The sequence below is a fragment of the Prionailurus bengalensis genome, chromosome E2 (assembly GCF_016509475.1).
Source record: "Prionailurus bengalensis isolate Pbe53 chromosome E2, Fcat_Pben_1.1_paternal_pri, whole genome shotgun sequence".
Taxonomy (NCBI): domain Eukaryota; kingdom Metazoa; phylum Chordata; class Mammalia; order Carnivora; family Felidae; genus Prionailurus; species Prionailurus bengalensis.
The window spans coordinates 61,223,668-61,235,254 of record NC_057352.1 but is presented as its reverse complement, the minus strand read 5'-3'; the positions used below and the strand labels follow the sequence as shown (position 1 = coordinate 61,235,254).

General features: G+C 63.6%; 2 protein-coding genes across 2 annotated transcripts; one reads left to right on the top strand and one right to left on the bottom strand.

The window, feature by feature from the left end:
- The first annotated feature begins 88 nt into the window (after window positions 1-88).
- On the top strand, window positions 89-2,993 carry APRT (adenine phosphoribosyltransferase). The gene is made up of 5 exons (XM_043599886.1): window positions 89-584; window positions 710-816; window positions 1,911-2,044; window positions 2,275-2,353; window positions 2,611-2,993. Exons 1-5 carry the CDS (start codon window positions 505-507, stop codon window positions 2,751-2,753), a joined length of 543 nt encoding a protein of 180 aa, XP_043455821.1. The 5' UTR covers window positions 89-504; the 3' UTR covers window positions 2,754-2,993.
- A 424-nt stretch (window positions 2,994-3,417) lies between these two features.
- On the bottom strand, window positions 3,418-7,926 carry CDT1 (chromatin licensing and DNA replication factor 1). Its single transcript, XM_043599879.1, has 10 exons — window positions 7,563-7,926; window positions 6,910-7,005; window positions 6,682-6,836; window positions 5,962-6,159; window positions 5,722-5,867; window positions 5,456-5,556; window positions 4,822-5,010; window positions 4,440-4,580; window positions 4,166-4,367; window positions 3,418-3,752 (listed from the first exon to the last, which is right to left on the bottom strand). The coding sequence occupies exons 1-10, from the start codon at window positions 7,791-7,793 to the stop codon at window positions 3,589-3,591; spliced, it is 1,623 nt and encodes a 540-aa protein (XP_043455814.1). The 5' UTR covers window positions 7,794-7,926; the 3' UTR covers window positions 3,418-3,588.
- Between the last annotated feature and the right edge of the window lie 3,661 nt (window positions 7,927-11,587).

Sequence of the window (11,587 nt, the reverse complement as noted above, 5' to 3'; positions counted from 1 at the left end):
CTTTTTTTTTTTTTTTTTTTTTAATAAGGATTTGACCCTTTGCGGAAGTGGGCGGGGTGGGTTTCCCTCTGCCCCGCCCCGTCGCTGATGCCGGGGCTGGACTCTCGGGTGGCCCCGGCACTCCCAACTCCCGCGCGCTCCCGGAGGGTCTGGCGGAGCCGGCCCGTCCCCTCCAGGGCTCGGCACCCCCGCTGCCGTCCCCGTCCACCGGCGTACTCCTGCAGGGGACGCTCGGGCTGGGCACCGCGTGTTGGTGGCCGCGCGCGTCCGCCCCTCGTACCGCGCGGTAGGAGAGCGAGCGCGGCGGCGGCGGACGCGCCTGTTCAGGGCGCTAGAGCAACAACGCGGTACCCAAGATTCGGTGGAATACGGTAGTCCCTGCGGGCGACGGCGGCCCCGCCCACTGGCGCCTAGCGTAGGCGCCCCGCCCGCTCGCGCAGGCGCAGAGCCGCCGGGGCGCCCCTGCCGCTCGCGGACACGCGCTCACCCCGCGCTCACCCCGCGATGGCGGACTCCGACCTGCAGCTGGTGGCGCGGCGCATCCGTAGCTTCCCGGACTTCCCCGTGCCCGGCGTGCTGTTCAGGTGCGGGGGCGGGCGCGGGGCGGGGCGGGGGGGCGACCGCGCGGGGCCAGGCCAGCGAGCCCGCCGTCCCCGTGCGGGGCCCGGACCCGACCCCGGGGGTCACCAGGCCTGGCCTCGCGTGCCAGGGATATCTCGCCCGTCCTGAAGGACCCCGACTCCTTCCGCGCGTCCATCCGCCTCCTGACGAATCACCTGAAAGAGACCCACGGCGGCAAGATCGACTACATCGTGGGTAAGTGGAGGGGGCAGGGGCGGGTCCTCGAATCCCAGGTGGACCCTCCCCGGGCCTCCTGCCTGCCCCCGGCGCCGATGCTGTGCCCTGGGGTGTCTCGAGAGGCCCGGAGAGGTCTCCGGGTCTGTGCCAGGCTCCGCGAGGGTACCGTGGGCGTTCCTCCCCCCTGAGCCCTGAGCCGTGCGGACGGAGGGGCGACCCACGTTAGCTTAGGAGAGGCTTGGGGGGCGGCCGTCGGGGACACGCTGAACGTCGCACCGTGCTTGGCTGCCGACCCTCGAGTAGGCTGTAAGGATGAACCTGCTGAGCGGCACTTGGCCGCCTGAGGGTGGGCGCGTCTTTGCAGTGGCCGGCTGAGGGCAAGGTCACCCCATCGCCGTGCCCCTCCCTCTCGCCGACTTCCTGGTCCTCCGTTCTGGACTGGTGAGGCTACGGGCTGAGTATCCCCAGGGGTGTCTGACCAGAGTCCACTGGGCCAAGAACACTCTTGTTGCCCGTCTGTGTGTTGAGCTGTGGGCCAGGCCCTCTGCCCAGCACGGGGCTTCAGGGAGGACCCCAGCAGGCCAGGTCTCCGTGACAGCGCCATGCCCCGGCCCTCCCATGGCTCCCCGCTGCCCTGCGGGACCATGGCTTTTCACTTGACTGTGTCCTTCAGAGGGTTCCTTCCTCTGGAAGCCCTCCCTCGCGGCACCCCTAGGGGGTGGGGCCTGCGCTTCCCCGTGAGTGACCGCGGGAGATAGCAGGAGATAGCTCAGGGCCAGCCCCTCCAGGGCAGATGCTGTTGCAAGAATGACAGGAGCCGTCTGAGTCCGCTCCTTAGTTATCAGCAGCCCAGTGACAGGCTGGCGGCAGGGCTGTGGGGAGAAGGCAGGTAACTTCCCTGAGGCCACACAGTTATTTCCGCTTCTGGGTCCCCGGCTCCTGCCCTGCAGCACCCAGCAGGCTCTGTGCACAGAGGTGGGTGCTCAGTCAAGGACTTTTAGCTGGAGCCAACAAAGCCAGGGGCTTCTTGCCACTGTCCGGCACTGGCCCCTGGGGACCCTCGTGCTCCCGTGCCACACAGCCACCCCTGACACCCCACCTCTGACCAACAGGCCTAGACTCCCGAGGCTTTCTGTTCGGCCCCTCCCTGGCCCAGGAGCTTGGCTTGGGCTGCGTGCTCATCCGAAAGCGAGGGAAGCTGCCCGGCCCCACGGTGTCTGCCTCATACACGTTGGAATATGGGAAGGTGAGTGGGCTGGGCACCGCCACCCGTGACCCTTGGGCTTCCTGAGGATATCTCCTGGGTCGGGTGTAGCTGCCGTGGCTGATGCCAACTCTGCCCGAGATGCCAGCCGAGCTCACGCAGCCAGGTGGCAGCTGGGTGGGTTGGGCTCTCGTCGGCACCACCTCCCAGGCTCTGCACACCAGGGCCGCGTCTGGAGACGTGCAGACCGAGTGCCTGCTTCCCATCCGCAGGCTGAGTTGGAAATCCAGAGAGACGCCTTGGAGCCAGGGCAGAAGGTGGTTGTCGTGGACGATCTGCTGGCCACTGGGGGTGAGTGTCTCCCCCCCCCCCCCCCCCCCCCCCTCCCCCCGGCAAACAGGGCCTGGCGCTAGGACTGCTGGGGGTGCAGGAAAGTGGCTCAGCCCACGTGTGAGACCTGGGTTGGGGCCTCAGCACTGTACAGTTTACGCGTGAGCGGCAAGACCCTGTGTGGGCAGGTGGGAGCCTCGTCCCCACGCCACCTCCTCCCCCTCCCCGCCCCCCGGCTGGGTGGGGCCTCATTGCGTGCCCTCTGCCCACCCACTCAGGAACCATGCACGCGGCCTGTGAACTGCTGGGCCAGCTGCGGGCGGAGGTGCTGGAGTGCGTGAGCCTGGTGGAGCTGACCTCGCTGAAGGGCAGGGAGAAGCTGGGGGCCGTGCCGGTCTTCTCTCTTCTGCAGTACGACTGACCCACCCTCCCCGCTCTGGCGGAGAGTTCCTGCCTCGTGGCTGGCCGATGGCCGCCAGGGGGCGCTGGCCACCCGTCTGGACTTTCAACTTTTTTGCAGTTGCCTTTTTTTACCGCCTGGGGCCCTTCCTGCAGGTTCTGGAGGTGCCGAGGCCTGGAGCCGGTAGCTCAGGCCGGAGCCCCGGCCACTGCAGGGCCACCTAGAAACACTGAAAAGAGGTGAATAAAGTGCCTTGCTAGAGTGGCTGTTCTTTATCCGGGGCCAAGAGGTGCGGGAATCCCACTTGGCGGGTTGGGCGGGCCTGTGTCTGGCATTCTGTGGCTCTCTGCTCCCAGCTGCCTTTCAGGAGCCAGGTGCTGCCCAGACGGCCTCTCAGTTGCTGTGGTCAGTCACACCAGCAGGGTGGCTCACGACACTGTCAGTGGAGTGGGGCTGGCTCCTGAAGGTTCCAGGAAAAATCGGGCTCTGGGCCCCCCCTGCATCCCCCAGTCCTGCAGTCCGCCTCCCTCTTGTACGGGTCCAGCGGTGACACCGAGCTTACTGGGTCACCAGGGATTCCCATGTGGACATATCGGGGGCATTGTGCCAACCGCCTCACCCAAGCTTGCACAGGCTGCAAAGCCACCCCACTCTGCTATGCCCCCAAAGACACCAACGATGACAGTCACCAACAGAAAGCAGTTTAATGACAATATTCTGCAAGAGGGTGGGCCCACCACCCGCACTGGCCAGGGACCCTGGTGGGGAGTTAGGAGGGGAAGAAAAGTGCATTGTGTTCCTAAAGGGAATAAAAGAGACACGGCGGGCCAAGGACCTAAGCCCAGGCCCGCGAGGCTCACAGTGCCGCCTCGGCACGGGCAAGGTGGGCCAGCCGGGCGAGGACACCTGCCAGGTCAGCAGCCTTGTCCAGCTTGACATAGGTGTCGGTGCGGACGTGGTGGAGGCTGAGCCAGTCGGGAAGCAGCTCAGAGAGCAGCTGTACGTGCTTCTCCATCTCTCCTGCAGACAGACAGGATGTGAGCAGGGCCGTGCGCCTGGGAGGGGGTACTGACCCCTTATGGGGGGGTCCAGACCAGTCAGCGGGCCTGCCTTAGGACCAGTCCCCCCCCCCGCCCCGCCCCACAGGCCTGTCCAAGCCTCCAAGCAGCAGACCCAACGGTGGGAAGGTGGAAGGGCTCGGGCCAGGGCAGTGACAGACTGGCCTTGCTGAGGAGCTGACCCTCCCACTGAGCCCAACACCGGGCCTGGAGGGGGGAGGGCGGAGGTCGCCCTGCAGCCTGGAGGGAACCCACAGTCCCGTGGGGCCCGGCGCTGTCTGAGGGGATCTGAGGGGGTCTGGGGGCCGGGTGGGGGCTCGAGGACACCGTGCCCAGCCTCATCCTGAGCGGGGAACACAGGGAGGGGGCACACACCAGGGCTCAGGGCCGCGCGGTAGCTGCCCGCCATCCTGGCGCAGGCCACCTCCATGGTGAGGGCGGGCTTGCGCTCCGACACGAAGATGCCACGCAGCACGCGGGCCAGCTCGGGCAGCCGCTCCAGCCGCTGCAGCCGCCGCTCCTGCTCCGGCTGCCGCGTCATCTGCGCCAGCTGCTTCTGCGCCTGCTTGCAGCGGATCTGCGGTAGGCCCCGAGAACGGTCAGCGGAGAGCCGGTCCCACGGGCCCCTGCCAGGACCCCGGACACTCACCCGCTCCAGCAGGTCCTGAGACACCCCCTTCAGGGCGGCAGGCGGGGTGGCCGGCGGGGTGGCTGGCAGGGCAGGGCCGGGGGACCCGGGGCTGCCGGACTTGGCCGTACGCAGAGCCAGGTCGCTCAGGGCCTTTTGCATCTGAGGCAGTTCAGAGGGGAGAATCAGAAGGCGCCCCCACCCGGCCCGGCCACAGGGAGGTCGCGGTCTGCCGGCCTAGGCTCACCCTGAGCGTCACGGCAGGTGGCTGGTGCCCAGGGCGCAGCCTGCCAAGCAGGCAGCGCTCCGTAAGGGGGGAGGGCACATCCCACCACCCCGGAGGCGCATGGCCAAGGATGGAGCCTGTCGGGTGCCCGCCCCGCAAGCCCTAAGGCGGCCTCACCCTGGGTGACATCAGGCTGCGGGCACGGGCCAGCACCTCCTGGGCGGTGGCCAGCTTCTCCGTGGTGGGGGGCTGGGGCAGCTCAGCCGGCTCGATGTCAGGCACTTCGTCCACATTGAAGTGGGGGTGCCAACGTGTCAGCTGGTCCTCAGGCACCACCATGGGCGGGTTCAGGGAGGCGAGGAAGGCCTGTGTGAGGAGATGCGAGTGCCAGGTGAGCCCAGGCACATCTGCATTGGGCGGGGCCGGGGGGGGGGGGGGGGCAGGGCTGCTGTGTTCCTAGCCCGCCCAGTCGGGCCATCTTGGGCTCAGGTACTCAGCTGGGCCAAAGGGCACGACACCCGGCACAGAGCAGCACTGAGCCCATCACGCGCCCCCAGGGCCTGAGGCTGCAGCCCTGAGCTCCCGGCCCTCCACTGGGGAACCAGGAGCGGGGCTCTCGCCCAGCCCTGCACCCACCCCACGAGGCAGCCACGGAGACGGGTGAAGAGAACTCGAAGAGTCAGCCTCTCACGAGGGCCTGTCTCCTGCGGGGTAAGACGGAGCTATGACAGGGACGGTTTCGGGGCCCAGCCCAGGGCCTGCCGGGGAGGTGCTTCCTCCGAGGACGGAGCCGGTCACCCCCATCACTCACCCTGTGGTGCTCCCGGACGCGCTCCACCAGATTCTGGCCGAAGACCTGTCTGCGCCGCAGGAGGTGCGAGGCCGTGAGCTGGGGAGCCTTGCTGCCGGCCTCTGTGGGAAGACTTCAGGCCTGAGCCCCCCGCCCGGGCCCGCCCCGTCACCCAGGCCCCCAGACTGCTGGTCTCCGACGCCTCACGCCACGCCCAAAATCACGCAGTGTCACTGGCAGGGAGACCGAGGCTCGGACACGCGTGACCTCAGTCAGAGCGCGCTCACCCTGGTCTAGCAGCGGCTCAATGGTAAGCTGGTAATCGGACCTCTTGACGCCGTCCTTGAAGGTGGGGACGTTGCGCTCCTGGCGGAAGCGGTAAGAAGCGGGGTACACGGTTCTGATCTGGCCCACGTTGCGCTCCTCAAAGCGCCTGCGGGACAAGGTGCTGGGTCAGAGCGCGCCGGGAAGGGCACACTCAGACCGTACGGGCAGGGTGAGGCCCCCACCCTCTGCGGGCCACTCACTTGCGCATCATGTCCTGGACGCCCTGCTTAACCTTGGCAAAGGTCGCGGTCTCGGAGCGGTTGTAGAGCATGCCCACGATGGTGTCCATGCTGCGGAACATCTCGGCCAGCACCTGGTACTTGTAGGGCAGCACAAGCCCCGGGGGCCCCGGCTGGGCCAAGGCGTGGAAGCGCTGGTAGGCGGGTGCCTTCTGTCCGCTGCCAGGAGGGGAGCGAGGCCTCAGGAGAAGCACCAGACCCACACCCTCCAACACTGACGGCAGGCAGGCCAAATGGCCAGGGAGACCCCGGAGCCGGGGCCTGAAAAGCGTCCCTGTTCCCGTGACACACCACACACCAGTCCCAGAACCCCGGCGCTCCCAGTCTCCCGTCACCAGCACTAGGGCTGGAACCAGAAAAGCGTGGCCTCACATCTCGCCCGGTCACCTAGGGAAGTCCTGGCTCCTTATCTCTACAAGGCACATATGACCTCAGGAGCTGGGGAGGACAGACATGGGCGCAGGAGACAAATACCCAAGAAATGGCAGCTGTAGACGGCATTCCAAAGTCACAAGGGCCACTGAGGCAAGAACGGGCACCCTCTTATGGATGGAGACTGAGGTGCAGAGCAAGTGAGTGGCAGGGAGCGGAAGGGGAGCAGCCCCCCAGCCTTGTCCCGCCTGCCATCTTCCCACCAGCCTAGCCTTTCCCTGGGTGCCTGTCTGCCCACCCAGGACTCACCATGGCCCTGCTGGCTGCCCCTGGTCCTCCAGCACGCAGGGTTCCCCAGCATCCTTCCTCTGGGCACTTGCTTTCAGCTCCTGGGCCCGGGCCCCTAGCTCCCGTGCCCGCTGTAGGCACGACTTGAGTTCAGAAAGTGTGACTTTTGAGGAGGCCTGTGGACACAAGATGCCATCAGCTGGCCCGTCACCCCCACACCACTCTCCCTCCCCCCGGGGCCAGCCTCACCTTGTCCTCCTGGGCTGCCAAGCAGGGCAGCTGACCTGCTGAGAGAGTGGCCTCCTCTGGGGAGCCTGGGGCAGCCGGGGCACTGGGGCTCGAGACCTGGTGGACAGGACCGCAAAGGAGAACGAGTGAGGACACCCTGCGGTAAGAGAGGGTTTCCTACTTCCCTCAGCTGGCTACACACCAGCTGCTGGGGGCACCAATGACAGTTTCTGCTGGAGTCAAGTCAGAAGGGCCAGGCCTGACCCCTTGCCCAGCCTTGCTGGCAAGCTAGACACGCAGCCGCCACTGCGCTCGGGCCCTCCGGCCCTGCTAACTCCAGTGCCTTCTGTCCCCACCCCCACTGACGTGCTCTCCAGCAGGCCGGCCCACCTGCCGGGTCTCCAGTGACCCGGCCCCGCGCTTTCTCCACTGTCTCCCACAGCGGCTCCAGGCCCATTCTCCGAATGGTCGAGTTCTCCCTCTCGAGGCTGCGGTTTACCGTGTGCATGCAACCCCCTGGTCTGCGCCCTCCCTCCAGGGCAAGTCTTTTGGGGGGCCACAGCGCCCTGTTTCCCGGCTCTCCCCTACAAGTGTTTTCTCCCGTCGGTGCCCATCCACTCACCCCGCCCCCCGCCCCGGCCTCAGTTTCCCCCCTCTCCCCGCCGCGGCCTCACCGTGTCGGCCGGTAGCCGCAGCCGCCTGCGCGCGGGCGGCGCGGGGTGGTCGCGCGTGGGCTCGGCGGGCGGGCGGGCGCGCTTGCGGCTGCCTCCCGGGGTCCGGGCCGGGGTGGGGGGTGCCGGCTTGGCGGGGCTCGGGGTGCGCCAGGCCGGCTTGGCCCGCGGCGGCGCGGCGCGGGGCCCGGGGCGGCGGCGCGCGAAGAAGTCGGTGAGACGGGGCTGTGCCATGGCGGGACCCAGGGCCGGGGGCCGGGGACCCGGCGGGACCGAGACCGAGCTGAGTACAGTCCGGGGCCGGAAGTGGGGCCGCGCTCCGCGCCGATTTTCCCGCCGCGCGTGGCCCCGCCCCTCCGCGGGCGGAACCTTCGGCGCCAGGGCGGGATGCAGGGGAGGCCGGGAAATGGACTCGCCGGGGCGCATGCGCACTGGTGCTCTTTTGCCGGGCCGCAGCGCGCATGCGCCTTAGAGCCGGCCGCCTCCGCAGGGCTTGGGGATTTGACGACCCTCCCCGGCTGGCGGCGGTCGTCGAGCCAGTGCGGTCCCGGAGCAGAGAGACATGCTACGTACTTCCTGCTTGAATTGCAAGCGGTGCGCGTTGGACGACACTGGCCCTCCGCGGCGAGGCGCCTCGGGGCAGCCAGACCCCCGCACGAAGACCCCTGCGTCGGCTCTGGGTGCGAATCGTATGTCAGTCCCGCTGCCATGTTTGTAAAAGGAAGAGTGGCTTTCAGAACGGGATCAGTGGCAAGAAAAGGGGTGTTAGTCCCCAGAGCCTACGGCCGAGGTCGTCTGGAGTCCTGGAGACCCCGCTGCCCGGGAGGCGCGAGGGCGCAGCCGGCGGGGTGTCCTCCGAAGGCCTAGCGCGGCTTGGGGGCTTTGTTCCTCCGTCTTCTCCAGGCTTTCCGTAAGGAGCCGAGCGTTGGGAAAACAGAAACGACCGTTTCCTGTATGTCCCAGGTTCATACTTTGTGAACGGCCTGTAGCAAGTTATCGGCCACCCAGGGATCCGCGGACAGGGTTGCAACCAGCTTTTTTAAGGCTAAGTGCTGTTCCATTTCCGTTTTGCTATTTGTGCTCTAGGCCACCACCTAAAATATGTGTTGTTTTGTTTTGTTTTGTTTTGTTTTGTTTTGTTTGTTTTGTTTTTAAGACTATTTATTTTGAGAGAGAGAGAGAGCACCGAGCAGAGGAGAGGCAGGGGGAGAGAGAGTCCCAAGTGGATGCTAGGCTTGAATCCACAAAACCGAAACCGCGAGATCATGATCTGAGCCGAAACCATGAATTAGACGCTCAACTAACTGAGCCAGCCCGGTGGTCCTGTAAAATAGATTTCTTTTTTTTATTATTATTAAAAAAAATTTTTTTAAATGTTTATCTATTTTTGAGAGAGACAGACAGAGCTTGAGCAGGGGAGGGGCAGAGAGAGAGGGAGACACAGAATCCGAAGCAGGTGCCAGGCTCTGAGCTGTCAGCACAGAGCCGGATGTGGGGCTGGAACCCACGAACCACCAGATCATGACCTGAACCGAAGTTGGATGCTTAACCCACTGAGCCACCCAGGCGCCCTGGTGAAATAGATTTTGTAATCAAAACAGTGGTTGGGGGTTAGAGGTAAGAACTGACCTCAGTTGAGGGGCGCCTGGGTGGCTCAGTCAGTCAAGCATCCAACTCTTGGTATCGGCTCAGGTCACGATCTCAGGGTTTTGTGAGTTTGAGCCCCATGTCAGGCCCTGTGCTGACAGTGTGGAGCCTGCTTGGGATGCTGTGTCTCTGTCTCTCTGCCCCTCCCCGCTCACGCAGTCTCTCTGAAAATAAATAAACTTAAAAAAAAAAAAAAAAAAGAATTCAGTCAGAAGGGAACACTCCAAATGTAAGCTTGCTATGCGTTATAGAGGGAGAGCGTAGGATTCTGGGACTGTAATGGCATCACGAATTCTAGGCACAGCCTCTTCTTCAGACCAATGGTGATAAGGGGACTTTGTAAATATTTCTGCTCATAGCTGCTCATCAAGAGGGAGGGAGCTGTCTTCTCTCCCAGATACACTGTGGTTCTCTATGCTCTGTTTCACGTTTAGAAGATAAACAATCCTGGTCTTGGAGAGGTACAGGCAGCTGAATCTAACCGCAGTGACTCCGATATCTGGCTCCCAGCCAGCGGTTTGGCCCAGTCCCTGCCCTCCGTAGATAAGCTGAGAAGCAGGAGCCTTCCCAGAGCCTCCAAAATGCTTAGGAATTTCTGCCAGCATTTCATTTGTCTTGCACCTGCCTACCCACCGGCCTGGAACCACAGCGTGCTGGCTAGGCTCGTGCTTCCCAAGAGAGCTGTGTGAGGGGATGGGAGGCAGACCCTAGGGTCGCGACAAATCCGGGAACCCCCCCCCCCCCCATAAGAGAGCACTCCCTGCCTGCCTGGCCACCACATGGCTGCGTGACTCGGCCACGCACTCCCAGGCACATTCTCCTCAGGGGGACACTCCTGGGAGGGACATGCGTGGCCTTGCTGTGCTCTGGCCGGCTCCCTGGGGCACAAGCAGAGGCAGAAGCAGGCCGTGGGAGGCCTGAATGGCTCTGGGGATAGCTGCGTCCTAAAGGACCCTTCACAGGCTCTTGTGGGATCAGGAACGTGAATCTAAAATGTGTCTGCCCGTGTGAGGGGGGAGTCTGGGGACTGAACAGTGCTGTCTGCATGCACTGCCAGCAGCAAAGGGACACATGGTCTCCAAAGGCCAGCCAGCAGCCGGAGGGACACATGCCATACAGCAGGGGCCCGGGGACCACCTCCAGTGCTGTGGCCAGTGTCCATGCCATGGCGCTGCGTATGGCTATGCCTCTGTTACTTTTAATGTCATTACTGGAGACTAGGCCTTTTGGGGTGACTTAAGGCTCGGGGCAGCTCCTTCTTAAGAAATTGCCCACCCACCTACAATAATGGAGTCCACGGCCACCTCTGCCAGGTATGACCCCTACCTTTCGGTCACAGCTGATTGGACGAGAGGTGCACAGCTGAACCAATCAGATCCTCTCCTGGGACCCAAGACGCTGCGGGGAGAGCTCACCTTCTGTCCCCTCTGGTTGTGGGAAGTGAGATGGAGTAGGACGGCCACCGCCACCATGTGTGTGGTGACAGAGTGAGCAAGGGACCGTGTGGCCCAGGGACAGGCAGCCACACACAGCTAAATCAGATGGTTTGTAATGGTTTCCAATGTGCTCTCTTGGGAGACCCACTGCCCTTCGCGATGGCCCAGGTTTTTATGAAGCAGCCTGTAGCCCTTCCCGAACCTTTGCCTCTTTTGCTTAAAGTGCCTCTGCGTGGATTTCTGTTTCTTCCAACCCAAGGAGGCTTGACTAAAGCCTGGTCAAAAAGTTGATCCATATGAGGCTACGTTAATAAAAGCATAGAGTCTAGAATAAGGGAAGCGAAGGGCACGTGGGTGGCTCAGTCAAGTGTCTGACTCTTGATTTCAGCTCAGGTCGTGATCTCATGGTTTGTGAGATCGAGCCCCGCGTCGGGCTCTGCTGATGGTGCGGGGCCTGCTTGGGATTCTCTTTCTCCTCCTCTCTCTACCCCTCCCCTGCTGGCATTCTGTGTCTCAAAATAAATATTATTTAAAAAATAAAAGAAAAATAGAATAAGGGTAGTGAAAGCCCTTCTCTGCTGAGTTCTGCCCAGGCTCCACCTGAAATGTCACGTTGGTCTATAGGTATGGAATGCTAAGAGGTTATAGCCTGGCTAGAATGCCAAGAGACAGACCAGATAACAAGGGACTAGAACCCTTGTTTGTGGATGTTTACCCTGGAGAAACTGGGACATTGGCGCTATGCCTTCATTCATGCGATGAGCCAGTTTTTACTGAGTGCCGTCTGGGAGCCTGGCTGCTGAAAGCCCATTACAGGCTGGGCCGTGAGGGTCCACTATGTGCCAGGCTGAGACCAAGACTGATGAGGCCCCTGCTCTCAAGGAGCTCACATTCTAGTGGACAGAGACTAGTAGAGAAATTAGTCTTGTTAAAATAATTTCAGAG

Excerpts from the sequence above, each read along its gene's own strand:
- APRT (XM_043599886.1), top strand. The coding sequence starts at position 505 with ATGGCGGACTCCGACCTGCAGCTGGTGGCGCGGCGCATCCGTAGCTTC. Across the intron at positions 817-1,910 it reads CAAGATCGACTACATCGTGG|GCCTAGACTCCCGAGGCTTT; the intron begins GTAAGTGGAGGG and ends TCTGACCAACAG. Across the intron at positions 2,045-2,274 it reads ACACGTTGGAATATGGGAAG|GCTGAGTTGGAAATCCAGAG; the intron begins GTGAGTGGGCTG and ends TCCCATCCGCAG.
- CDT1 (XM_043599879.1), bottom strand. The coding sequence starts at position 7,793 with ATGGCACAGCCCCGTCTCACCGACTTCTTCGCGCGCCGCCGCCCCGGG. Across the intron at positions 6,837-6,909 it reads TGGCAGCCCAGGAGGACAAG|GCCTCCTCAAAAGTCACACT; the intron begins GTGAGGCTGGCC and ends TTGTGTCCACAG. Across the intron at positions 5,868-5,961 it reads GTCCAGGACATGATGCGCAA|GCGCTTTGAGGAGCGCAACG; the intron begins GTGAGTGGCCCG and ends CTTGTCCCGCAG.